This window comes from Corylus avellana, chromosome 3 (genome assembly GCF_965113065.1).
Source record: "Corylus avellana chromosome 3, dhCorAvel1.hap1.2, whole genome shotgun sequence".
NCBI classification, from domain to species: Eukaryota; Viridiplantae; Streptophyta; class Magnoliopsida; order Fagales; family Betulaceae; genus Corylus; species Corylus avellana.
In genome coordinates this window covers 18,260,182-18,284,316 of record NC_142492.1, presented here as the reverse complement: position 1 = coordinate 18,284,316, position 24,135 = coordinate 18,260,182, and the positions used below count along the sequence as shown (strand labels likewise).

General features: G+C 40.8%; 2 protein-coding genes across 3 annotated transcripts; one reads left to right on the top strand and one right to left on the bottom strand.

Moving 5' to 3' along the window:
- Window positions 1-1,992: 1,992 nt before the first annotated feature.
- LOC132176462 (BTB/POZ domain-containing protein) lies at window positions 1,993-16,868 on the bottom strand. 2 transcript variants are annotated; one of them, XM_059588676.2, is made up of 8 exons: window positions 16,571-16,868; window positions 11,938-12,067; window positions 10,767-11,283; window positions 10,546-10,679; window positions 10,013-10,455; window positions 8,691-9,839; window positions 8,054-8,206; window positions 1,993-2,673 (listed from the first exon to the last, which is right to left on the bottom strand). In XM_059588676.2, the coding sequence occupies exons 1-8, from the start codon at window positions 16,672-16,674 to the stop codon at window positions 2,229-2,231; spliced, it is 3,075 nt and encodes a 1,024-aa protein (XP_059444659.2). In that variant the 5' UTR covers window positions 16,675-16,868; the 3' UTR covers window positions 1,993-2,228. The 2 variants fall into 2 exon arrangements, with proteins under 2 accessions (XP_059444659.2, XP_059444660.2); XM_059588677.2 differs by having other exon boundaries at window positions 11,938-12,064.
- Window positions 16,869-22,492: 5,624 nt separating this feature from the next.
- LOC148586870 (uncharacterized) lies at window positions 22,493-22,939 on the top strand. The gene has a single exon (XM_088514373.1). It carries the CDS (start codon window positions 22,493-22,495, stop codon window positions 22,937-22,939), a length of 447 nt encoding a protein of 148 aa, XP_088370499.1.
- The last annotated feature ends 1,196 nt before the right edge of the window (window positions 22,940-24,135 follow it).

Below are 24,135 nucleotides of genomic sequence, written 5' to 3'. Positions count from 1 at the left end.
AACAAATTGGAGAAGCTACAAAGAGATTTCCTGTGAGGTGGTCTAAATGAGAAGCCTAAGTTCCATTTAGTGAAATGGGCTCAAATTTGTTCTCCCATGCAAGATGGTGGTTTAGGAATTCAAAACTTGCGCACTTTCAATCTTGCTTTATTGGGTAAATGGTTATGGCGATATGCTACGGAAAGCGAAGCGCATTGGAGGTTGGTTGTAGAAGTCAAGCATGGGTGCATGAACGGTGGATGGTGTACCAAGGTGGTGGACGGCCCTTATGGAGTTGGGGTGTGGAAACATATTCAGAGGAGGTGGGAAGTTTTCTCGAGATTTATTAGCTTTGGAGTAGGAGATGGCTCCCACATTAGATTTTGGCACAATATTTGGTGAGGGCATTAGTCCTTAAAGGAAGTTTTTCCTGCATTATTTCAAATTGCGAGTAATAAGGAGGCATGGGTTAGGGATCATATGCAGCTGGCCAATGGTGTTATACAGTGGAATGTTCCTTTTTCACGGGCGGTCCAGGATTAGGAGGTAGAGGTGGTGATGGCCCTTTTTGAGAAGTTATATGCTTTCCGTAATCACATGGGGGTGTCGGATTGCATGCGGTGGACTCCTTCTAAACAACATATCTTTGAGGTCAGCTCTTAGCTTTCTTCTTCGAGGATAGATATGCTAGCTCCCTCTTTCCAGTGGAGGAGTACATGGAAAGTAAAAGTTTCATTGAGAGTTAGTTTCTTTGTGTGGATGGCAATTCTTGGAAAGATTTTGACTTTGGATAATTTGCGTAAAAGAGGTATTATTGTGGTGGGATGGTGTTGTATGTGTAAGCACAGTGCCGAGTCTGTCACATCTTCTCCTTCACTGTGAAGTGGCACGAGCTTTATGGAGTATGGTTTTCTCTCTTTTTGATGTTACATGGGTCATGCCTGGAAGAGTGGTAGAATTGTTAGCTTGTTGGCACAGTCAGTGAGGTAACATTTTAGCTAAGGAGGTGTGGCGAATTGCAACACTGTGTGTAATGTGGATTATTTGGTGAGATCAGAATGGAAGATGTTTTGAAGATCAAGAAAGGTCAATGGAAGAGCTCAAAAAATTGTTTATTCAAACTTTGTTCCATTGGGCCGATGCTTTTAGTGTGCCTCAATTTTCCACTATGTCTCAATTTTTATCTTTATGTTCCTCTTTCTGCCTTTAGTAGGGCATTTCTTTGTATACTTCATGTGTATTAGGGTTGCGCCTCTCTGCACTTTTCAATGAATCACTTATTTATCAAAAAAAGAAAGGTACTCAATCTTGTCACCAAGAATCCTCTTGGTAACTTTGTTTCCTATCAATCCTTATCTCCTTTATTTTCTTCTTTCATTTCTAACTTTTCTAGTGTGTCTATCCCTAACACAGTTGAGGATGTACTATCTTATCTTGGTTGGAGGCACACCATGGAAGTAGAAATGGACACTCGAATGCCACTTGGGAACTTGTTCCTCTTTCTCCTGGCAAACAGGCTGTTGGACACAAATGGGTATATTCTGTGAAATTAAATCCTGATGGCGGCCTAGATCGGTTAAAAGCTTGCTTGGTTGCTAAGGGCTATACTCATACCTATAGGATAGATTCTGATGAGACTCTCTTTCCCGTTGCAAGAATATCTTCAATTAGAGTTTTAATCTCTCTACCTAATCTTGATTGGCCTTCCTATCAACTCAATGTGTAAAATGCTTTTCTGCATGGTGATCCTCTGAAAGAAGAATATCTGGAGCAATCACCAAGATTTGTTGCTCAGGGGGAGTATCAGGAAAATGTGTAGATTGAAGAAGAGCCTGTCAATGTAAACAAGGAAGTCTCATAGACACTGTCACACTGCACTGGCTTGCTTCATTGCTCCCCAGAGTAGCAGAAATAGGCACTCGAGGCTAGAGGATTGAGGAATGAGGGAAATTTCCAGTAATGGATTTTTGTGGCAAGACAAAAGAGGCTTGCATAACTAATCATTAAGCATGGGATGAACTCTAATTAGGAAGAAATATTCTACTTTTGAATGTTTAAACCATAGATAAAGCTTACACTAAAAAGAGCACGCCTTACTTCAACTGTACAGGAACCTTGTTCGAAAAGAAAAACATATTAATGAATTTGAGCATACCTGACATCCCAATAACAAATTAGGTTTTCAATACTATTAAACGACACTGCTATCAACATCTCCAATCCTCCAAATTATCTGATGGCAGACAAGATCACCTAGAGTTACTACCACCCTCTTGAGAAAGTCGAACGGAGGCAGCACGAACCATGTCAACTAGCATCTCATCCAGTGCTTCAAGTTCACCAGAATCACATAGTTGACGATACAAAGGGGCCATGTAACTAGCAGCAACTTCAGCCAACTTCCACAGAGAAAAATTAGCAGCAATTTGGATTATTTTAATGGACAAGTATCTGGCAGAATCAAGACAAGAACCAATGACATCTGAACAGGCTTCCTTGACATCTTCCAAAAGCCAGAACTCAGCAAGCCAACAAAGCTCTACATATGGTTGCAGTTCACATAGCTTTTCTTTGGTATCCATATTATTCCATAAACATCCAGTGGGAGGATTCGGCAGCTTGTCAGAGTAGAACCAATCCATTAATTTCACCAATGCTTCCCAACTAACAGGGACCTTTATGGTTTGTGAATAGCTGCACACATGAAATAACATCTGAGGGAGGGGTAAAGAAGGCTAAAAGCAGGGACACAGATAGAATAGACTACTGAAGATGAAGAAAGGAAACAGAGGTATCAATTGTCTCTTGGCAAAATAAAAAGGAAAAGAAACAAGCACATGAATTCATAAAAGATGTTTCAAAGTACTACAATTTGAAATTATTAAGAAGAAAAACATAGCAACTGCTGCCCCGTGCCAACCCCCCCCCCCCCCCCCCACCCCAAAAAAAATATATATATATATATATATATTTTTGATAAGTAATAATGCATTAAAAGAGCGCAGAGGGGCGCAACCCAAGTACACAAGTAGTATACAAGAGAGCGACTAAGTAGGGGAGAAAGAAGAAGAGAACATAAAGAGAAAATCAGGAAAGTTGATCACTAAAGGAACAAGCCAGCCTGTAGTCCATGTGAATAAAGTGTACAAAAAGAAGTGAATTAGGTCCTCAAGATTCCTCGACACATCCTCAAAGCATCTCGCATTCCTTTCCTTCCAGAGGCACCAAAGAAGACAAAGGGGAGCCATCTTCCATACCACAGCATTACTCGTTCTCCCGCCCGCCCACCAACTAGCAAACATCTCCTTTATGCCTCTAGGCATAACCCAACACATGTTAAAGCGAGAGAAGATAACATCCCACAACTTGCGTGCGACTCCACAATGAAGAAAGAGATAATCCACGGACTCCCCATCCACTCACACATACAACATCGATTAATCACAACGATGCCTCTCTTCCGAACATTATCCAACGTGAGAGGTTTCCCAAGGACAGCCGCCCATGCGAAAAACGCCACTCTCAAAGGAGCCTTGGTGCGCCAAATGCTTTTCCACGGAAAGTGGTTAGGCACCTTAAAGGCAAGCATCCTATAGAAAGAGCGTACCTCAAACTTCCCTTTTCTTGAAGGAATCCACCACATCCGGTCCTCCCCTTCCCCCCGAATCGAAGATGAGTACAAGAGCGAGAAGAAAGAGGCTAAGGCCATCTCCTCCCAGTCATGAATACTACGGGTGAAAGTAACATTCCAGTGAACCATCCCATTTACACACTCCTGAATATCCACAATGGAAGCATCCTTATTGCAAGCAATATTAAAAAGACCCGGGAAGGCATCCTTGAGAGACGTCTCACCACACCACCAATCCTCCCAAAATTTGACCTTCCCCCCCAAACCAGGATCTAATCTGAAGTGACCCCGAAACGACCTCCAAACTCCACAAATGTGTTTCCATAACCCCACCCCATGCGTTCCACGAGGAACTTTAGTGCGCCAACACCCCCAATCCACCCCATACTTTGCCACCAAAATACTTCTCCACCAAGCTTCTTCCTCATTTGCAAATCTCCATAACCATTTCCCCAAGAGAGCTTGATTAAAAAGATGCAAGCTCCGAATCCCTAGCCCTCCCTCAACAATCGGAGAACATACCTCGTGTCAACTAACCAAATGGAACTTAGTCTCATCCTTGAACCCCCCCCCCCCCATAAAAAATCCCGTTAAATCTTCTCAATACGATTCGCCATGGAAATAGGAATGGGAAAGAGAGACAAAAGATAGGTGGGGAGATTGGATAGGGTGCTCTTGATGAGGGTGAGCCTCGCCCCCTTGGACAAATAAGAACGCTTCCAAGGGGCCAACCTTCTAGCAATTTTCTCCAACATGTCATCCCAAATAGCCAACTGCTTGAAGGACGCCCCTAGCGGAAGACCCAGGTACTTCAAGGGCAAAGAACTAGTGCCACAACCCAAAACACCAACCAACTCATCCGTCTCTACCGAATCTCCGACTGGAACCAAAACAGACTTGGCCCGATTAACTTTTAACCCTGAGACCGCCTCGAAGCCAATAATGAGAGCTTTAATAAATCTAACATGTTCAGATGCTGCCCCACAAAACACCAGCGTATCATCAGCAAAGAGAAGATGGGAGACAGAAACCCGCTCATGCTCACCGGCACCCACATAGAAACCATTGATGAAACCCCTACTGATAGAGACATTAATCATCCTGCTGAAAGCCTCCATGACCATGATGAACAAGAAAGGCGAGAGAGGGTCGCCTTGTCTAACCCCACGCGAACTCCCAAAGAAACCGGAAGGCGAACCATTGATCAACACCGAGAACCGCACCGACGAGATACAATGTTCAATCCAAGAGCACCATTTCTCACCGAAACCGCACCTTTTTAAAAGGTAGAGTAAAAACTTCCAATTCAAGTGATCATAAGCCTTCTCCATATCCAACTTACATAAGAGGCCGGGATCCCCAGATCTGAGCCGGCTGTCCAGGCATTCATTGGCAATAAGCACCGAATCCAGAATCTGTCTACCTTTGACGAACGCATTTTGCGGATTGGAAATGACCCGGTGCATGACTCCCCTCATTCTATTGGCTAACACCTTCGCAATAATCTTATAAATCCCCCCCACAAGGCTAATAGGATGGAAGTCCTTCAAATCGGATGCCCCATGCGACTTCGGAATAAGAGCAATGAATGTAGCATTGAGGCTTTTTTCGAACTTGCCTCGATCATAGAGCTCCACAAAAACAGCCATGATGTCCTTTTTGATCACCTCCCAGCAGTCCTGGAAGAAAGCCATAGAAAAACCATCCGAGCCTGGGGCCTTATCCCTATCCATTTTTTTGACCACCTCCCACACCTCCCTTTCCTCAAAAGGGACTTCCAGACTAGAAGACTCTTCCTCTTCCAACATATCGAATTGAAGATTATCCAACCTCGGTCTCCAACTAAGAGTCTCTGTGAAGAGCGTCTCATAAAATCGAGTAATGTGACTGCTAATAGCCTCTTGATCAGAGATAGCAGTGCCATGAATGTTCAGAGACTCAATATAATTTTGTCTTCTATTTACTTATCAAAAAATATAATTCTGTCTTCTATTGGCATTAGCAATCCGATGGAAGAATTTGGTACACTTGTCACCCTCTTTCAACCAACGGATTCTAGATTTTTGCCTCCAACTGATTTCTTCTTGGAGGAGGGAAACTTCTAACTCCCTAGCAAGCACCCTTCTCTTCTCGATCTCCTCCGTGGATAAACCTCTCTCTTCCTCCACCCTATCCAATGCTTTAATATCTTCCATACGAGCCTTAATACTAACCCCCACATTGCCGAACTCTTGAGCATTCCATCTCCTAATGTCTCCCTTTAGCGCTTGCAACTTTTTGGAAATAATGAAGCTCGGAGTGCCCTGGAAATGATACGAGTCCCACCAACTGCGCACTTTGTCCACAAAACCCTCCACTTTGAGCCACATGTTCTCGAATTTGAAAGGCCTTTTACCTCCCCCATGAGAATTACAGTCCAATATAATAGGGGCATGATCGGAGCAGGCCCATAGCATCTTATTCTGACGCAAATCCGGGTGGCGGGCTTCCCACTCCGGGGAGACAAGAAAGCGGTCAAGCCTAGACCAAGAGTTATTATTAGGCCAAGTAGAAATCCCCCCCACTAAGGGAAGATCCATGAGGCCCTGATCCGATATGAATTCACCAAAATCCCTCATTGCCGACCGCGAAAGAGCTCCCCTCGACCTTTCACTAGGATAAAGGGTAACATTGAAATCCCCACCAATACACCACGGCACGTCCCAACAGCTCATGACCCCTGCCAGCTCCTCCCAAAGAAAGCGCCTAGCATTGACTCTGTTGGGGCCATACACCCCCGCAAACGCCCACTCAAAGCCATCCTCAACATTCTTGAAGGAACAAGCCGCCACATAACTTCCCAGCACTACGTCTATCATCTCAACAGCCCTCTTGTCCCACATGAGTAAAATGCCCCCCGACGCCCCAATGGAAGGAACAAAGCACCACTCCACATACGGACATCCCCATAAGCTCCTTACTAAGCTATACGAAATAAAGTCCATCTTCGTCTCTTGGAAACAAACAACATCTGCCTTCCAACTTCTAAGCAAATTCCTAACCCTCAACCTCTTTTCCCTCTCATTCAATCCTCTCACATTCCATGACAGAATTTTAAGCTTCATAATTTCACACGACTGACCCTCCCCTTATTCCTGTCCCGTGACGAAAACTCCAAAAAATTGACAGAGGACTGCAAGTTAATAAGCTCCCTCTTACCTTTTTTGACTACAGGAGTGCACACTTCCCTCTCCACTTCTTTGTCTTTGTTGTCAGCCATTAGAACCCCTATGGTCTCTTCAAGCTTTCCTTCCTCTCCTTCACAAGATAGGCCAACTTCCTTGCATGCCTCAATGATAAAAGTCCTCTCCTGCACCTCCAACTGCTCCTCCTGAACAGACTCTGGCATAAAAGATTCCTGGGAAATTGAGCCCTCCACTACTTTAGAAATTCCCTCCAAATTATCCAGCTGTGTTATGCAAAGCCCCGGCTCCTTACCCAGAATGCCCAGCACAGAAGCATCCCTAAGATGTTCACCGGAGTAGCTCCCCAAAAAACCTCCCCTCCCGGCATCCTCACTGTCACCGGCAGTAGACCCAGAGAATTCCAGAGGTACCCCCTTACCAGGCTGCTTGCCCAAAATCCCTGGACCAGATATGCTCGAGTCTCCCTTCAGAACACCTTGGTCAGCAATACTGGGTTGAGACCTCTGCGCCTTAACTGGGGAATCCATCGTCGCCGTAGCCTTGTACATGGAACCCATCGTCAAATCATCTCCCAAAAACGCCATCCCTTGCCACAATTTTCCTCGCCGCCCCCTCATTGGGCAAAACTCCCCTTTCCGCCACCTCTGCCGGAGATGAGAAGGCTAACTGCAAGGCAGAATCGACATGGGCCTCCCTATCGTAGAACAACAACCTACCATCGATATATATATATATATATATATATATATATATATATATATATATATAATCCTAACACCAAAGGAGAGGAAAATGTAAATGAAAAAGAAAAAGTTGTAGACCGTTAGCGTGAATGTGTGTGGAATAGTGTGTAATTTCCTAAGAGTATGAAGGGTGGCATGTAAACCTCCTATAGCTGTCAGAATATTCTTGTACGGACTTCTATTTAAATAAATGAAGGAAAAAGGGGCTACGGTGATTGAACAACTCCATTTCATTTTCATAGATTTTCCATTTCAGTTACATAGATTTCATTTTACAGACACTGAAAGAACCCTAGCAAAATGACACACTTGTCACATACTAAATCTACATAAGAGCCAGAATATGAAAAATCATCATTAATAAGAATCTACAGACTAGCTTCATTACCTCCCTTTCCTGAAAGATTATAAGCTAATGGAAAATGGACATCTGTTGTTATAGTATTTCCTGTTTTTCTGAGCAACTTATTGTAATACCAGGAAAAAAATAAATAAATAAATAAACATATATGCACCTGTCCTGCATTCCTGACTGAAACAAAGCCTGCATATAATCACAGCTTGACCACAATATAACCTTGTGAACATGCATATGTGGCACTGATAGAGAGCAAAAACTACATGTCCAGCACATCAGTTCAGTTGCTTTAGCTTCCAAGATGATGTCTCTGAGATTAAAAACAAAGTTAATTAGAAAATGAAATAAAAAGCAGTGGAAGCATTTAAGATTGTTCTCTACAAGGACACTTATTCCCCAAACTAAAAATTCAACTAAACACCTTATTATCATTCCACAAGCTCCTACTAATGAGTCACTATATTAGGATACAAAAGAAAACGCTCATTATAATGATTCAATATGGTAAACCAAGACACAATTCTTAGCCCTAATATCATGATGATCAATAATCTAGCTGCATTAAGTGACCAGTCACAGAGATATTCCTCAATCGCATTATCAATCCAGAAACAGCCTTTTAATTGAAAAATAACAAGGCAAAGGATCTCTGTATGCTTCTGAAGTGTAGAGCTTAATTAAACTCCTTGTCAAATTCAGAACACGACCAAGATTGCAAAAATAAAAAATAAAAAATGATGGTAAGAAGCAGAATTAAGATGTCCTCAAGTAAAATATAAAAGGGAAAATCATACGAGAATGGAAGTCCAGCTGGACCAAGAGCCAAAGAAAGATCAGAGCTAGGGAAAGGAGTGCCCCACTTTGGACTTTTCCTACAAAGCAGCTGTAATAGAGGCTGCAGGTTACAACGTTTAGCCAGAGTTTTCAACTTCTTCACAAGTTCCTCTCCTGCTCGTAAATATCCCCAGTAAACATATTCCAACAACTTCATCAATGCCTGATGATCAACATGAGCTGATAAACGAATCTCTTTCCGTAACTCTCCACACGATTTCCTTGTAAAGTCTCGAACTGAAGAACCATCAAATGTATTCTCATCAAGATGTAGTTCTTTAGAAGGCAGGAGAGAGGGACATTTAACTGCAAGAACAACACCATGGACACTCAAAGAATCGCCATTCGTAAGAATGAGGTGCATATCCACATATTCCTTCTCATTGAGTCCTTTCCCAATCCTTTTCTCAATTTTACTAGGAAAACCATAGGCTCCAAAGTAACTAAGAACGTAAGCAGCATACCATCTGAGTCCAGGAGTAGAAGTGTCAATGCAGATTTTTTGGAGCTTGCTAACTAATTCAGCTTCAGTATACGCCGTCTCACCAGCAAATATGTCTAGAATATTTCTACCAGAACCAAAGTTGTGCATTAACTCAGCTAGTACCCACAAACTATAAAGCAAAGGAATGTCTTTGCCCTCCCAGTCTTCTGTAGAAACCCAACAACAACTCCTCTCATGGAATGGAAAAAGCAAATGAGGAGCAAAGCTCAGCCTTCCTATACGGACATCATTCTCTAAGAACCACTTTACAAGAACCAGTAGCGTCTTTATCCCTTCACCTTTGATAACGTGCCTCTGATATTGTGGTAAAACTGAATAACAAGTCAAGCCAATCAAGTTAATGACAAGTTTAAGTACATTTGGCATTCCAAGGTTGCTACCGGAGGCTGTATAACTTAGGGTATGCAGTACGTGTTTCAGATATTCCTTGCCATTTGGCTTCAGTATCTCATATAGTGTGGATCTTGCCCTTAAGGCAATATACTTGCATGGAGAAAAAATCATCATGAGAACTGCCCTTGATGCCGGTTCACTTTTGACAGCATCAACAACATCGTTTTCACATATTTGACACCATTTGCGAATTGTGTCCACAAAGAACCAGCTATGAAAAAAAAAAATACGTAAACAGAATAGTAAGCACAAAAATTAATTACCACCCAAACAAAAGAGTTGATGAATCACCGGAATTTGAAAAACATCTTCATCCCAAAAGAAGAAACAAAAGGCAACAATTTTTTTTCAAAAAAAAAAAATAGTTTAATGATGGTAGATTACCATGAACATGTAATAAGGATGTTGAGGTGGAGTTCATTTCCATGTGCCTTGGGGTTGAAATCTTCCCCACAGTGTGTTGCAAGCCATCCAAGAATATCCCAGATATAACCCCTCAAAGCATGAAGATAATTGGAACTGAGAACCTGCTGCGCGATGGACATTTGCTCCTTCAACGACAAGAAATGTTGATATAAGTTGTCGTGAAAATCTTCTAAGAGAAGACCAAGGAGGACACTGTCAATCCCTTGTTTCCAAAAATAAATGTGATGCTTGCCTGCCCAACGAGTAATCAGAGCTAAGCGACATGCCTCCCTTAATAAAGATAATTGGTCATTTGCAGCCTTTCCAGAAAGCGAGTTCTGTTTGCGCATCTCACTTACTATGGCATTAACAATAGGCTCGCCAAACAAGCTCAACAATTTCAAACAGTTTTCTTCATTTCTCTGACAATAAATGAAACACAATAGGTCATCATAAAGATCTAAGTATCCCAATAGGTTATCTTCCAAGAAGAACAAACTTACAAATATTACCACTAAACATTGGGCAAGTCTAAATCCCTCCACCTGAACAGAATGAGGGTATGATCTGCCCATGCATTGCACAATGATCTGCAGAAAGGCTTCTCCATTTTCCATAAGATTCTTGGCCCCACTACCACATAAAGCTGGTAAAGAGAATTTGTATATTCTTAAACTACGAATTTCAAAACTAAGGAATGTAAAGGACAAATTTACATGTCAGAGTTTCATACCTAAAGCAGAATACAACTTCAAAACTGCAACTTTAACAGATAAATCTGGCTTTGCAAATATAGCCTCTAAAGTTTCCATCAGTTTAACATCAGTCCAAACAGGATACCTAGATGGAGGCCACCGCCACAATATTGTACTCAAAAGTGAAGCCATCTCTTGAAAATGTTCACTTGGCACCATACCTCCAGAATGTATGTTACTAACAATATGAGCAACAGTTTTTGTTTCTTCCAAAACCTCCCAAATTGCTTTCTCACTCTTAGAGTTCAGATTCAAGATATTCAGATTCAAGAGAATCAGATTCAAAGCAGTAACACATGATATAGGAATGTTTACATGATGTAAAGATAATACTTTCGAGAGAGCATAAACTAGATCTAACACATAAGGCTGCCCTACCGAATTCGGTAAAATGTTGACCAACTTTTCTACCACATTTGCTGCTATATTTAGCATGGATCCATTTCTATATTGAAGAATCCCTACCAATGCCCCAACCATATCAGAAACTGAATCCTGGAAATGAAAGGAAAAATATGGATGCAAACATTAGCTGGAATCGTGCATTGCCAAAAATCCCAAGCACATCATATCAACAAGACTAGATTAGCAGTGACCTGGGCACAGCTAACTTTGAAAATACTGATATCATGTTCCGTAACAATGGAAACATGATTCAACAGTCCCATTCTTTATTTCTTTTTTCTTTTTTTTCCTGATCTGACACTTTTGGTAAACACACTATCAAGCTTCCTCAAAATGATAAGACGCATTTTCTAGCTACAGATAAATTTGATATCTCAAGTCCATATACCATATTTTTCCATCCATTTCATCTCTTAAATTGAATTTTAAATTTTCAATGCAAACACACAGTATAAAAAAACCATATATGTATAAAAAAAGCATGAAGACTTCATACATATGAATGAAGCATCACTGAAGTTAAAACAGAGTGTATTCTCAACAGCTTCAAAATTGTCTTAAGGTGGTGGCATATGTTTACAGCATCACAGTTGCAGAGAACAAAACACAACCACAGATTTCAATACTCGGAATAAATCAAAAGTTCTACACCTACTACAGCCAATCTAATGCACCAGGGTTTGAACAACATGATAGTATTTTTTTTTTTTATTTAAAATCTAAAACATGAATATCTTCGAATACCTTTACAAGGGGATGGTGTATTGTATCTCCAGATATAGAATCAAGAAATGCAGCGATTGAGCGGACCACATGTCTTTGTATCTCGATATCCGTAGACTGCCATTTCCTTGTGTTGTCATCATAAAATCTGCTGATGCACATTATGTTGTTTCAATGTAATTATTCATCCATGAATTACTTCAAAAGGAAAAAAAAAAATCATTTGCAAACAGAAAATCAACCAAACCCAAGATGTGAAACTGACCATTAATCTGAGACCATCAAAGTTACCCCAGATGGCATGGACTATCAATTGGTGAACTAAATATAGGGGAAAATATATTTACCCCCTAAAACCGACACCCCATTTGCAAACACACTCCAAAACTACCATTTGTGACACTTGGCTCCTCAAACAACCAATTTGTTATCAAAAAAAAAAAAAAAACAACCAATTTGTTGCAATATAGCCCCTTGTTAAATGTTGGCGTTAAAGTGGATGGAAAATTGTGCACGTAATATACACGTGAAAATGTTTTACTTGAAATGCCCAAATTGCCTAAAAATTATTTTAAAAAAATATATGCAGAGAAAAAAAAAATGCAAACTTTTAAAAATAAAAATAAAATGGGTGGCCTAACCACACCTTGAGGCTAGGGGTGGTTCAGCCACCCCCTCAGCCACTTGTGGGGGTGGCCAACCACCTCCTTACCTCATTTTAAAAAAAAAAAAAAAACAAAAAAACAAAAACAAAAAAAACAAAACCAAAAAAAAATTGATTGGTGTCTTTTTTAAAAAATAATAATAATAATAATAATTTTTAGGTTAATTTGGGTATTTCAAGTCTAAATTTTGCACGTGCATCTCACGTGTGCTATTTTCTGTATCACAAATAGTAGTTTGGGATGTCTTTGCAAAATGGGTATCAATTTGAGGTATAAGTATATTTTGCCCTAAAATATAAGTCGCGAATCTAAAGAGATCGTCTCAATACCCTTATAAAAAAATAATTGGGGTAGCTTCAAGCTTGTTTGTTATCACATACTAAATAGCAAAAAGTGAATGCAATGGCTTTGAATGGTTCTGATACCAAATGATACAAACCTTTCGTAGAACTTACCCTCGAAAACCAGCTTGTAAGGAGAGGGTGCCCAAGAGCTTATGTATACATGGTTAAGATTAGATTTAACCCATGTGCGACACCAGGATTGTAACAATTTGGCATTGGAGGGACTGCACAAGACCAATTAGTTGATTTGCTTTATTTATTTCCTTTTCCCGTTTTGTCTTTATTATCTGGCTTAATAAGCCCTAGTTTGTCTTTAGCACACTAAGAACTGCCTATAAAAGGGGAATCTATGTTATATTCTGAAAACAAAAGAATTTTTTTTTTTTTTTTTTTTTTTTAAATGAGGTTTACCCCTACCCTAAACAAAGAGTGGGTGTTTACAAATTGGCATTAGAGCCATGACAACCAACAAGGAATGTATTGAGAAACTAAAAGCCGAATTTTTGGAGGTATGTGAGGGAATACAAAGGATGGAAGAGGGCTTGTGTGGCACGAAAGCAAAAATTGCATAGGCTAGAGGACTCCATGTGCGAGATCCTGGGCTTGCTATCCAATGCCCAATTACGTCCAGCCATGCCGTCGGATTCTAGGCAGATCCTACCGACAGAGTCAACCCATATTTCAAGACTAAATTGACCATCGAAGTATGCAGAGGATCTGTCGGGCTATTCTATGCAAATTTCATGAGCGGCGTGTGAATAGAGGCCTTCTTCACCGCTCAGCAAAAACCACTTCACACCTTAATCTGGGTTGCTCCCCCGCTAGAATGTGAGTCTTTGTCCAACTCAGCAGTCCACTGCGTTGACTTCTAGCACAACTATGATCCAATACACTATGCGTATGGTATGACATCCTCTAAGCATGTTTAGGGTTCCAGTTGAGCCCAGTCACACGCAATAATGCATCGCAGTGAAGGGGTGTACTTTCAACACAATTGTGATCCATCACACCATAGGGATGGCACGGCGTACTTTCCGCGTAGTTGCGATCCACTGGGGTGGGTTAAGCCTGGAAGCGAAGGAGCGACAGTAGGATGGGTGTGGCACATTAAATTGGACTTTCTAGGCATCGCGGGTGAAGAATAGCCCATGTTTTGGTTGAACTCTATCGAGCAGTTCTTTCCCTTTCATTAGACGCCAATCAAGCAATGATTTCTTCTAGATTTGTTTCATCTTGAAGGGGAGGCAAATCACCTGTGGCAGAGAGTACAACAGGTATATTGCGATAAAAAAAATTTCTGTCTTGGCAATGTTCAAGAGAGAAATTATGGGGCGATTTGGACGATTTGGACCAACTATGTGAATTATAATGAAGCATTATCACGCATTCACAAACTAGTTCCCTCTTTGATTATCAATAGGAGTTTGAGAAGTTTGCTAACCACATAGTGGGTGGCCACAATCTGCATTGATTGGCACAAAGCAGTTTCAATTGACAGATTAGGGATGATCGGCTTACAAGGCAGCAACGCTCTGACAATTCTGATAATTTTAAACCCACCGTAAAGCTGTTTCAATTGCAGCCACCACCAATTGTCGATAAGCCACGAAACCTAGGTCCCTTTTTTTCAGTAAGTAATTTCATATAATTAATAAAGCGCAAAGGGGCACAACCCTAATACACATGGAGTATAGAAGAGAACCTCTAATAGGAAGAACTAAAAGAACATAAAGTCAAAAAATCTGCAAATGTAGAAACAATCAAGCTATGATGTGCCACGATTCATATACGTAACATGTTAAGCATAATCTTCCGCAACTCTATCACCAATGTCTCTACATCTTCAAAATGCCGAGCAATCCTTTGCGCCAAAGACATCACATTAAACACAATGGAGCCAGCCTCCATACTTCCTTGACTGTACCCCACCCAATCGAACCGTCCCAACTGTGCAACAAATCAATGATCAGTCTCGGCATAACCCATTCCACCCCAAACAAAGTAAAAATTAGTTACCTAGCGATATCACAATGAAGGAATAAGTGATCAATGGACTCTCCACTCTTCTTACATATATAGCACCACTCAACAACCACAATAATCCTTTTCCGCAGATTATCACGTGTCAAAATTTCCCCTAATGTTGTGGTCTACACAACATTCCTAATGTGCCGCTACACCGACAGGCAACTTCAGCCAATCTCGTATTGATGGGAAGAGATGGAGAAGCGGGATGAGTGGGTTTTGTTTTAATTGACTCCAGGTTCTCTTGCTTGAGACAGTTTCAGAAGGAGGGGAGAAAAATCAGGTTAGGTGGAAAGCCAAATATGGGGGGGTATGTGACACATGACCAGGAGTCCATGCAACCACAAGGAATCCATGATTATCGTTGGGTTTGTGGACCTTAAGGACAATGTCCCACTTGAAGGGGGGCGAATGATGGGCTTCACAAGTCAGATAGGACACGCAAGCCTAACCTAAAGTATTTGGCACTGCAAGAACTGCACAAGACCAATTAATTGTTTTGCTTTATTTATTTCCTTGTCTTGTTTTATCTTTATTATCTAGCTTAATAGCCTTCTTTTGTCTTTAGCTCAATAAGAACCACCTACAAAAGGGGGAGCTAGGTTACATTTTGAAAACATAAGAATTTAATGAAAAAAAAAAAGTTAATCTCTTATCCTAAATGGACATTGGAGCTAGGTTTGGTAATGTTTTGAGAAGTGTTTTGGGTTTTGAAAAGAGTTATGAAAAAGGTAAAAAATGATAATTGATGTGATGGGAGCACATTTGAAAATTTTTTGTATTTGAGGTCCACAAAAGAAAATTAGTTAGGTAAAAATTTTTAGGGGTGTTTTTGAAAAACAAAAAGCTAAAGAGTGTTTCCATAAAATAAAATAAAAAACGTTGGAGTTAGACTCAGCAGCCACCACGGGATCGCCAATTGATCCTAGCAGCCAATGCAGAGTCGCCAAACAATCTTGACAGCCATCACGGGGCCGCCGGACATATCAGTGGCCACCAAGGTGGCTGCCGCCATCATGGGTTAGGTGACTACTAGTGGCTACCATGCCAGCCTCTATTTTTAATTCTTTTTCTTTTTCTTTTTTGTAACAAAAAAAGCCTTCACCACCTGAAAGAAATTGTACAAAGAGCGTCTTCACACTATGAAAAAAAAAAATGTAATCTGTTCAGTTATTATTTTAGAAGTGTTTTGTATTTTATTTTTTCAGAACCGTTCTATGAAAAGTATTTTGCTTTTTTGAAAAGCTTTTGTAATTTGTCTTGAAAAGTATGTTAGTGGCGGAAGCATCTAATGATCAAGATTGTTTCCAATTACAGACTCGTCACAGAAGTATCTAATGATCAAGATAAGAACATAAGCTGAAGCGAATTACTCAATTTTGCAACAAATTAAGGAAAATATAAGGAAGAACTAGAACTTTTACGCAAGAAATAAGAACACACAACAAATAACGAAAATTAATAGTCCGGAAAGAATTCCTAATTCGAAAATGTTAAAAATAAAAAATAGTCATAAAGATAAATGCCATTATCCCACAATCTTTTCATCAAATATCCTTAATTTCGCCTAATTATTAAAAGAACAAAAAAAAATTCACAACGAGTTCACGGGGAGGTGACCTGGTGCCGAGGTTGAGAGCATGGTAGAGACGCTGATGGAGGGTGTACATCTGACCGCTGATGCTCCGATTGTTCTCTGATGCTCTCTGTTTTGATGATCTCATCTTCTGCTACTCTGCAACTGTCGTGGCCCTTCTTCTTTTCCCTCTAAAATTATACCAAACAAGGCAAAATAAACTCACTCAAAAAAACAAAGCAACATAAACGCAGAGGCGCCAAGAAATTAAAAGAAGCCTAAAAAAATAACAAGAAAGAGCAAAGAAATTGGGTCGTTAACCGCGGAGGCGCAAGTAAATTACAAAAAAACCAAAAACAACTTCTTGTTATTAATGTGAAACATAATAAGATATTTAAGTTCAAAACAATAAAAGCTTCATAACTAACTTAATATGATTTCATTGTGCCCAATCATTTCGGTCGCCTAATCCCTTTGCTCCAAATTTGGAAGGAAAATAAATAAATAAATAAAGGGTAAAGTCCACATACCCCCTCAAACTACTACCTAATTGACAATATCACCCTCCAAACTTTCAGTTGTGACAATGTCCCCTCCAAACTACCAAAACATTGTCAATGTCCCCCTCAAGACTAGCAATAAGACAAAAATGCCCTTATAGATTTCTCAATAAGACAAAAATACCCCTATAAATTCAAAAAAAAAATTGATTTAAAAAAAACGAAAAATTTTAATTTAAAAATAATATTTTTTTAAAAAAACAATTTTTTTTAAACAAAAAAATTTTAATTTTTTTTTAAAACGTAAATTTTTATTTAAATAAATTATAAAACAAAACAAAAATTAAAAAGAAAATTTTCAATTTTTATTAAAAAAAAAATCGAAATTTTTTAAATTTTTTTCTTATAAAATTCATTTAAAAAAAAAAAAAAAAAAATTGGCCAACGTTTGGATTTTTATTTTATTTTTTTTGTTAGTTTTAGGTTTTTTTCTAGAAGTTTTAGTTTTTTTTTTTTTTAATTTTACTAAGGGTAATTTCGTCATTGGGGGGAACATTGACAATTTTTTGTAGTTTGAGGGGGACATTGTCACAATTGAAAGTTTGGGGGGGACATTGTCAATTAAGTAAAAGTTTGAGAGGGTTAAGTGGACTTTCCCCATAAATAAAAGTGAGTGATAACTCAGTCAATAATACATCCAATCGTTTTAAAACAGTTGAATTGAAAACATTTTGCGATAATGAAGTAGTAATATAAATTCAGAAAAATGTTTCATAAAATCATATATTTCATGAGGATAACTTCTATAAGGAGATGATCTAAACTAGCTTATTTGTGCCCACTAATAAAAATAGGCCACTTAGGATTATTGTATTATTTCAAATAAGCACCAAAAACACCAGATTATATAAGTTTTTCCATTTTTTAAAAGAAATTTCAAGAGGGCTGAGGGTGGCTTGCCGCCACCCCCAGCCCCTCTGGGGTGGCCGGCGAGCCACCCTGTGGGATAGGTTGGCCCACGCGGCCACCCCCAGCCCATCTGGGGTGGCCGACGAGCCACCCCATGGGTAGAGGTGCCCCGCACGGGCCACCCAGGTAGATCTGGGGTGGCTCTCCGACCACCCCAGATGGGCTGGGATGGTTGCGCGGGCCAACCCAGCCCACGGGGTGGCTCGCCAACTACCCCAGATGGGCTAAGGGTGGCTGGCGCAACCACACCTACCTCCCTTTGGGTGGTTGTCAGCCACCCCAAGTGGGGGTGGGGTGGCCAGCCAGCCACTCCTTTGTTTTTCTTTTTCTTTTTTAAATAATGAATTGGTTTTTTAATTATTTTCCTTTTTATATTTTGTATAATCTAGTGTGTGTTGTCACAATTACCTATCTAAATTAATAAGCAAATAATTGGATGTTTTACCTGCAAGTGCATGAGATCAACATAGTAGTATAGGGTGTAAGTACAGGGTCATTCCCACTAGGATTGCTAAATTTTGCTTAAAATTAATTTCCAAAGTAAAATAAAACAAAGATTGGATTTGAATTGATAATCATAAAAAGGTAGGGCTTTGATATCCACCACTAATTATATTTAGCTAATATATCAATATGCCAATATTTTGATCATGTTATAAATATCTAATGTTTGTCAACCTAAGGGCATTAGAGTCTACTCCTTAAGCTATTGATTTCCCTAAGCAACGAATTAAGCATGGATGTCAACTCTAATTCTTTTCTTTCTTAAAAGATTTAGCATGGGTGTCTACTAAATTATTTTTTAAGAAAGCATAAAACTATGAAAATCGACAAACACATCAGGCCTAGAGCATGGGTGTTTACTCCTCCCGTTCCCTATGTTGATTAACCCAAGAACCCGGTGTGAATTTTTTTTGTTACTCTTATTAAACCCAGGACTCGATCGTCCAAATCGATTTAATTAACTAGTTCACCACACATGCATATGAGGAATTCAAGAAAACAGGAATTAATCAAATTAGATATCACAACACGATCATCAAAAGGGTGCCAATATTGAATATCAACTAAATATAACTAGGGCTTCAATCTAGCCCTACTAAATAAATTAGTTACACATGAAGTTGATGTTAAACATCTTCATAAAATAAAATTAAAGAAAGGAAAAGAATAAACCCGAAACTAGAACTTAAAGAGCTCAAATTCTTCTCTTTCGAAAGTCTCTCTATTCTAGAGGCTTAACGGTTTATTTATAGGCTTTTAGGAATACTCTAGAACCCCTAAAAATCGTAGGGTTTGAGCCCTAGTTTGCACTAAGCTACAAAACCCTAAAAGTTGCTCTTTCTTATTAAGGCTGGTGGCTGACTTGGTCTTCACGCACTGGTGCGCTTGATCGCAGCCCGTGTGCGATTGATTGCAGGTTTGCGATTGATCCTCCTTGTGCTTGCGCTCGATTGTGGTTGCCTTGCATGTTGCAATCCTCGCCTGTAGTGCACTCGATCGCAGCTCCCCTGCAATCGATCGCTCTACCAGAGCCTTCCAATTTCCAAAATAGCTCTTTTTAAGTCCAAAACTTCTGAAATTTCTTCTTTTTCTTCCAATGACCTACAAAATCAAGGAAAACACATAAAAAAACTAAAATGACAAAATTAACTAAAACTAAAGGATTAAAACATGTAAGTTAAGGGCTAAAAATATGAATATTTTAGCACTTAACAGTGTGGTAGTGTTTATTTCTTAAGCTTAAGATTTTTCTGATATGTTGAGGTGTCAATGGCTGATTGGTGGGCACAAAGAAGCTAGTGTAAACCAGCTCCTTATAGAAGTTATCCTCTTATGTCATTGACATAGAGCTAACATTCTAAACCCATACAAATTTTCTTTCCTTTTATAATTATGGTTGTGCGTATGCACGTGGTTGTGTGTAATCCTGAAGGATCCATTCTCAACCCGTGGCTACAGCATGAGTCATTTTGGGCCACCTTGTTAGGTCTTAGAAATTGCTTCTATTCGGTGTTCAAAACCATACTTGTATACTTTTTCATCTCCCAAATGTTTGATGTGAAAAATATGGTTTGTTACACTTACATCTTTTGCCTAAACCCGTGGGCAAAAGTCCCAACATCCCAAGAATGCCCGATACATCCAAATGGGCCCTATGAATGCGGCCCAGCATGGAACAGACTAAAGGCAATGTCATCTGTAGCACTCCCGGTCGACCAGGGATCAACTGCTCTGCCACAGCAGATCTCCCACACCTAACATCCAGGTGCATCCAATACAGACAGAATACAACTCGGCTATGATAAGACAACTCACACGTAGCGGGATCATCAGAGCAGTTACGATTTGCTTATAAAGGCCCATGACAGTTACACGCCATCCTCGGAATCCGATCAATGCAGGTAACGGCCTCTTACCAACCATAATGACAGGAGACACAAATATTAACTCCATCAACTGTTATGCCCAAATCTCGGATCCTCCGCCCGATCATCATAGTCACCTCTGCGTAATCGACTATAAAAGACCTCTCTTCAAAGGTACACCACGAACACTCTAAGAGACATACTGAGTTTACATAAACACTGACTTAAGCATCAGAGAAGGAACCGCTGGCCACCATCTGGCGCATCCTCTTAACGTGTGCTCTAGTTTTGTAGGTCTAATAAGAAGCGTGAGGAAGAAAGGAGTAGCTTGGAGGCTTGGATCCCCTTGAATTCACTGTACCGTAAACTGCTTCAACAGTTTGGTGCCGTCTATGGGAACGACTTAGCTGTTTTCACAAAAATATTATTCGCAGTAATGGTGAACACAAGGTCAAGAAGCCGAGCCCATACCGAAGAACCACCACTCCAGGCCAATCAAAGGCCACCACTGGTGCATCAGAAAACCGGCGACAAGGAGCGTATTGCTTCTCTCGAAGCACAAATGGCACTTCTAATCCAGCAGAATGAAGAACTGCGCCTCCGATTTCCCTCTCCATCTCTCAAATCAATCAGGCTGAACTGTCGGATGGGCAAGGAAGTCACTGTCATCGCTCCAATAATTGAGACCTCCATTATAACAATCACAGCCAACAACGCAAGAGTCACCATCCCCTGCACAGCCACACCCATCAAGGCAAAAACTCCCGTAACATGGCGGAACCTTAGCCAATTACGGCTCTGCGAGGAGAAGTAGACAAAGCCTTGGCAGAACGTAAGACCAAACTGGAGGCTATGGAGAAGAAGGAGAAGTACAAGACTGCAGTGGTGAGCAAGCTCTTCGCCGGGACGGAGACACCCATCACCAAACAGGTAATTGATCACCCGCTCCCCAACAAATTTAAAACACCCCAGATCCCGAGCTACAGTGGAGTCAGAGATTCGACCGAGCATCTGGATAATTATCGCATGCACCTGATGTTGCACGCCATACTCGATGAAATTGTGTGCAGAGCTTTCCCAACCATGCTCTTGGGAAATGCTAGAGAGTGGTTCTGAAGCCTATCGCCTAATTCTGTGGCTACCTTCGAGGATTTGGCTGGAATTTTCCTCACTCACTTCCTGGGTTCTAGAGAAAGGAAGAAGCCTTCTGGGTATCTATTGATGCTCCACCAACGAGAGGAGGTGAGTTTGAAAGAGTTCATGATTCGGTTCAATACAAAAAAAATTGAAGGTAGAAGATCCTACAGATGTCGTAATCTTTTCTGCCGTCTATAACGATATCTCACCCGAGGAGCCGGTGGCAAGAAAAATCACGATAAGGCAACCGAACAACCTCCAGGGGCTACTGGAGAAAGTGGAGGAATTTATTAACGAGGAAGTGACCTTGAGAGCAATGAGGTTAGCTCAGAAAACTCCCAAGAAACTAGAAGAAAAGAAGATGAGGGATCATCTGGGGATCGACGCCCCGAAAAACTTAAAGAAGAAATTCAATAATCATAATTTCACCCTGCTCAACGCCAACATTTCCGAGGTCTTGATGGAAGTCAAGAAAGATCCGGAATATCAAAGACCGCCTGGGGCTCCACAAAATCAGAACTCAGATCACTATTATGAGTTCCACGAGGTCAATGGGCATTACATAGAAGGCTGCATTGCTTTGCAGTATCTCATCGAAACATTTATCAAAAATGGTAAACTCGTTCGATTCCTAGGAGAGCAAAAAAGAGCATCCCCTCCTTGAAAAAATTACGTCCGATAAGTAAATTACAGCCCTCCCTTAGATCAACGGTGGCAAGAATGTTATCGAAGCAGAAGTTCCGGCCGCAAAAATCACAACAGGCATCCTTAGGAGGAGAGAGCAAGACATGAGGAATCTAGAGGAAGGCTTGCCCGCCTAATTCGTGAGCCTTAAAACCAAGCAAACATCTCGGAAATCCACACCATAATTGGCGGATTCGCGGGGAGAGGTGAGTCAGGAAGGGCGAGGAAGGCCTATGCCCAACAACTGGAGAGCTCTCATGAAGTCTACACTATAGGAAGGCCAATGAAGCAATCCTGAAGAAACGAGATGGTGATTGAATTCTCGGATGCGGACTATGTGGGTGTATCGTACCCTCACACAGATGCTCTGGTTGTCACCCTAACAGTGGCAAACCATAACGTCCATCGCATCTTGGTGGATAATGGGAGCTCGAAACACATTCTATATTGGTATGCATTTAAGAAGCTAAATCTGGGGCAGAGGAGAATCGTCCCAACTAGCTGCCCCTTGTTTGGATTCACAGGGGAACAAGTGCAACGGGTCGAATCATTTGAACTACCAGTCACGGCTGGATCATACCCAAGAGAGACAATAGTGATGATATGTTTTCTATTGGTCGGTCGACCATCCGCCTATAATGCTATCATCGGAAGAACGACTCTCAATGAACTGAGAGCCATCACGTCGACTCTGCATCTCAAGATGAAGTTCCCGACGGATCATGGAGTTGGAGAAATAAGGGGCAATCAATGAGCTGTCTAACAATGTTACAACATCTCTATGAAGGAGTGCCCGAGGACTCCGGCCCCTGGGATCATCAGTAAGGAAGAAAGATAGCAATTAAGGGGTGGTGAACCGGTCGAAGATCTTGAGGAATTCTCGGTCGACAAGCCTGATAAGGTCATCAAAATTGGATCCTAGCTAGATTCGATTGTGAAAGAAAAGCTCAAATCCTTCCTTCACAAGAATTGTGACGTATTCGCTTGAAGTCATAAGGACATGCCAGGAATAGCACCTTCGGTCATGGTGCACAAGTTGAACGCTAATCCTAGTTTCAAGCCAGTACAACAGACACGGAGAGGTTACTCGGCTGAGAAAAGTAAGGCTGATGCCGAAGAAGTCAAAAAGTTGCGTGAAGGTATGTTCATTAAAGGGATCCAATACACCACCTGGTTGGCAAATGTGGTACTAGTGAAAAAGTCGAATGGGAAATGGAGAATGTGTGTCAACTTCACTGATCTCAACGAGGCATGCCCCAAAGACAACTACCCTTTGCCATGGATAGACTAGCTTGTCGATTCAACTTCGGGACATGAGTTATTAAGCTTCATGGATGCATTCTCAGGGTATAACCAGATATCCATGCACGAGTCCGACCAAGAAAAAATAGCCTTCATGATCGACACGGATCTGTATTGTTATTGAGTCATGCCATTCAGACTAAAAAATGCAGGAGCTACATACCAACGGTTAGTCAACAAGATGTTTCGGCAACAGATTGGGCGAAATATGGAAGTATATGTAGATGATATATTGGTAAAAAGCATACGAGCAGCCAGCCACATCGCAAATCTAGCCGAGGCATTTGATACACTAAGGCACTATGGGATGAAGCTCAATCCTTCCAAATGTGCATTCGGAGTAGCCTCGGGCAAGTTCCTTGGGTTCATCGTCTCCCGGAGAGGAATTGAAGCTAACCCCGAAAAGATCAAGGCGATCCTGGACATGCAAGCACCTCAAAGCACAAAGCAGCTTCAGCAATTGACGGGAAGGATAGCGGCACTAAATTGGTTTGTCTTTCACTCAACTAATAAATGCCTCCCATTTTTCAAAATTTTCAAGAAGGCCTTCTCCTGAAGTATGGAATGTGACAAAGCTTTCTAGAAATTAAAGGAATATTTAGTCAGCCCGCCACTACTGAGCCAACCGGTAGAAGGGGAAGCCTTGTA

What these genes read in the sequence shown, in the direction of transcription:
- LOC132176462 (XM_059588676.2), bottom strand. Translation starts at nt 16,674, where the DNA reads ATGAGATCATCAAAACAGAGAGCATCAGAGAACAATCGGAGCATCAGC. An exon ending in GAAGTTGTATTCTGCTTTAG is followed by an intron (nt 10,680 to 10,766) that starts GTATGAAACTCT and finishes TCTCTTTACCAG; the next exon opens with CTTTATGTGGTAGTGGGGCC. An exon ending in CCAGCTGGACTTCCATTCTC is followed by an intron (nt 8,207 to 8,690) that starts GTATGATTTTCC and finishes TTTTAATCTCAG; the next exon opens with AGACATCATCTTGGAAGCTA.
- LOC148586870 (XM_088514373.1), top strand. Translation starts at nt 22,493, where the DNA reads ATGGTGATTGAATTCTCGGATGCGGACTATGTGGGTGTATCGTACCCT.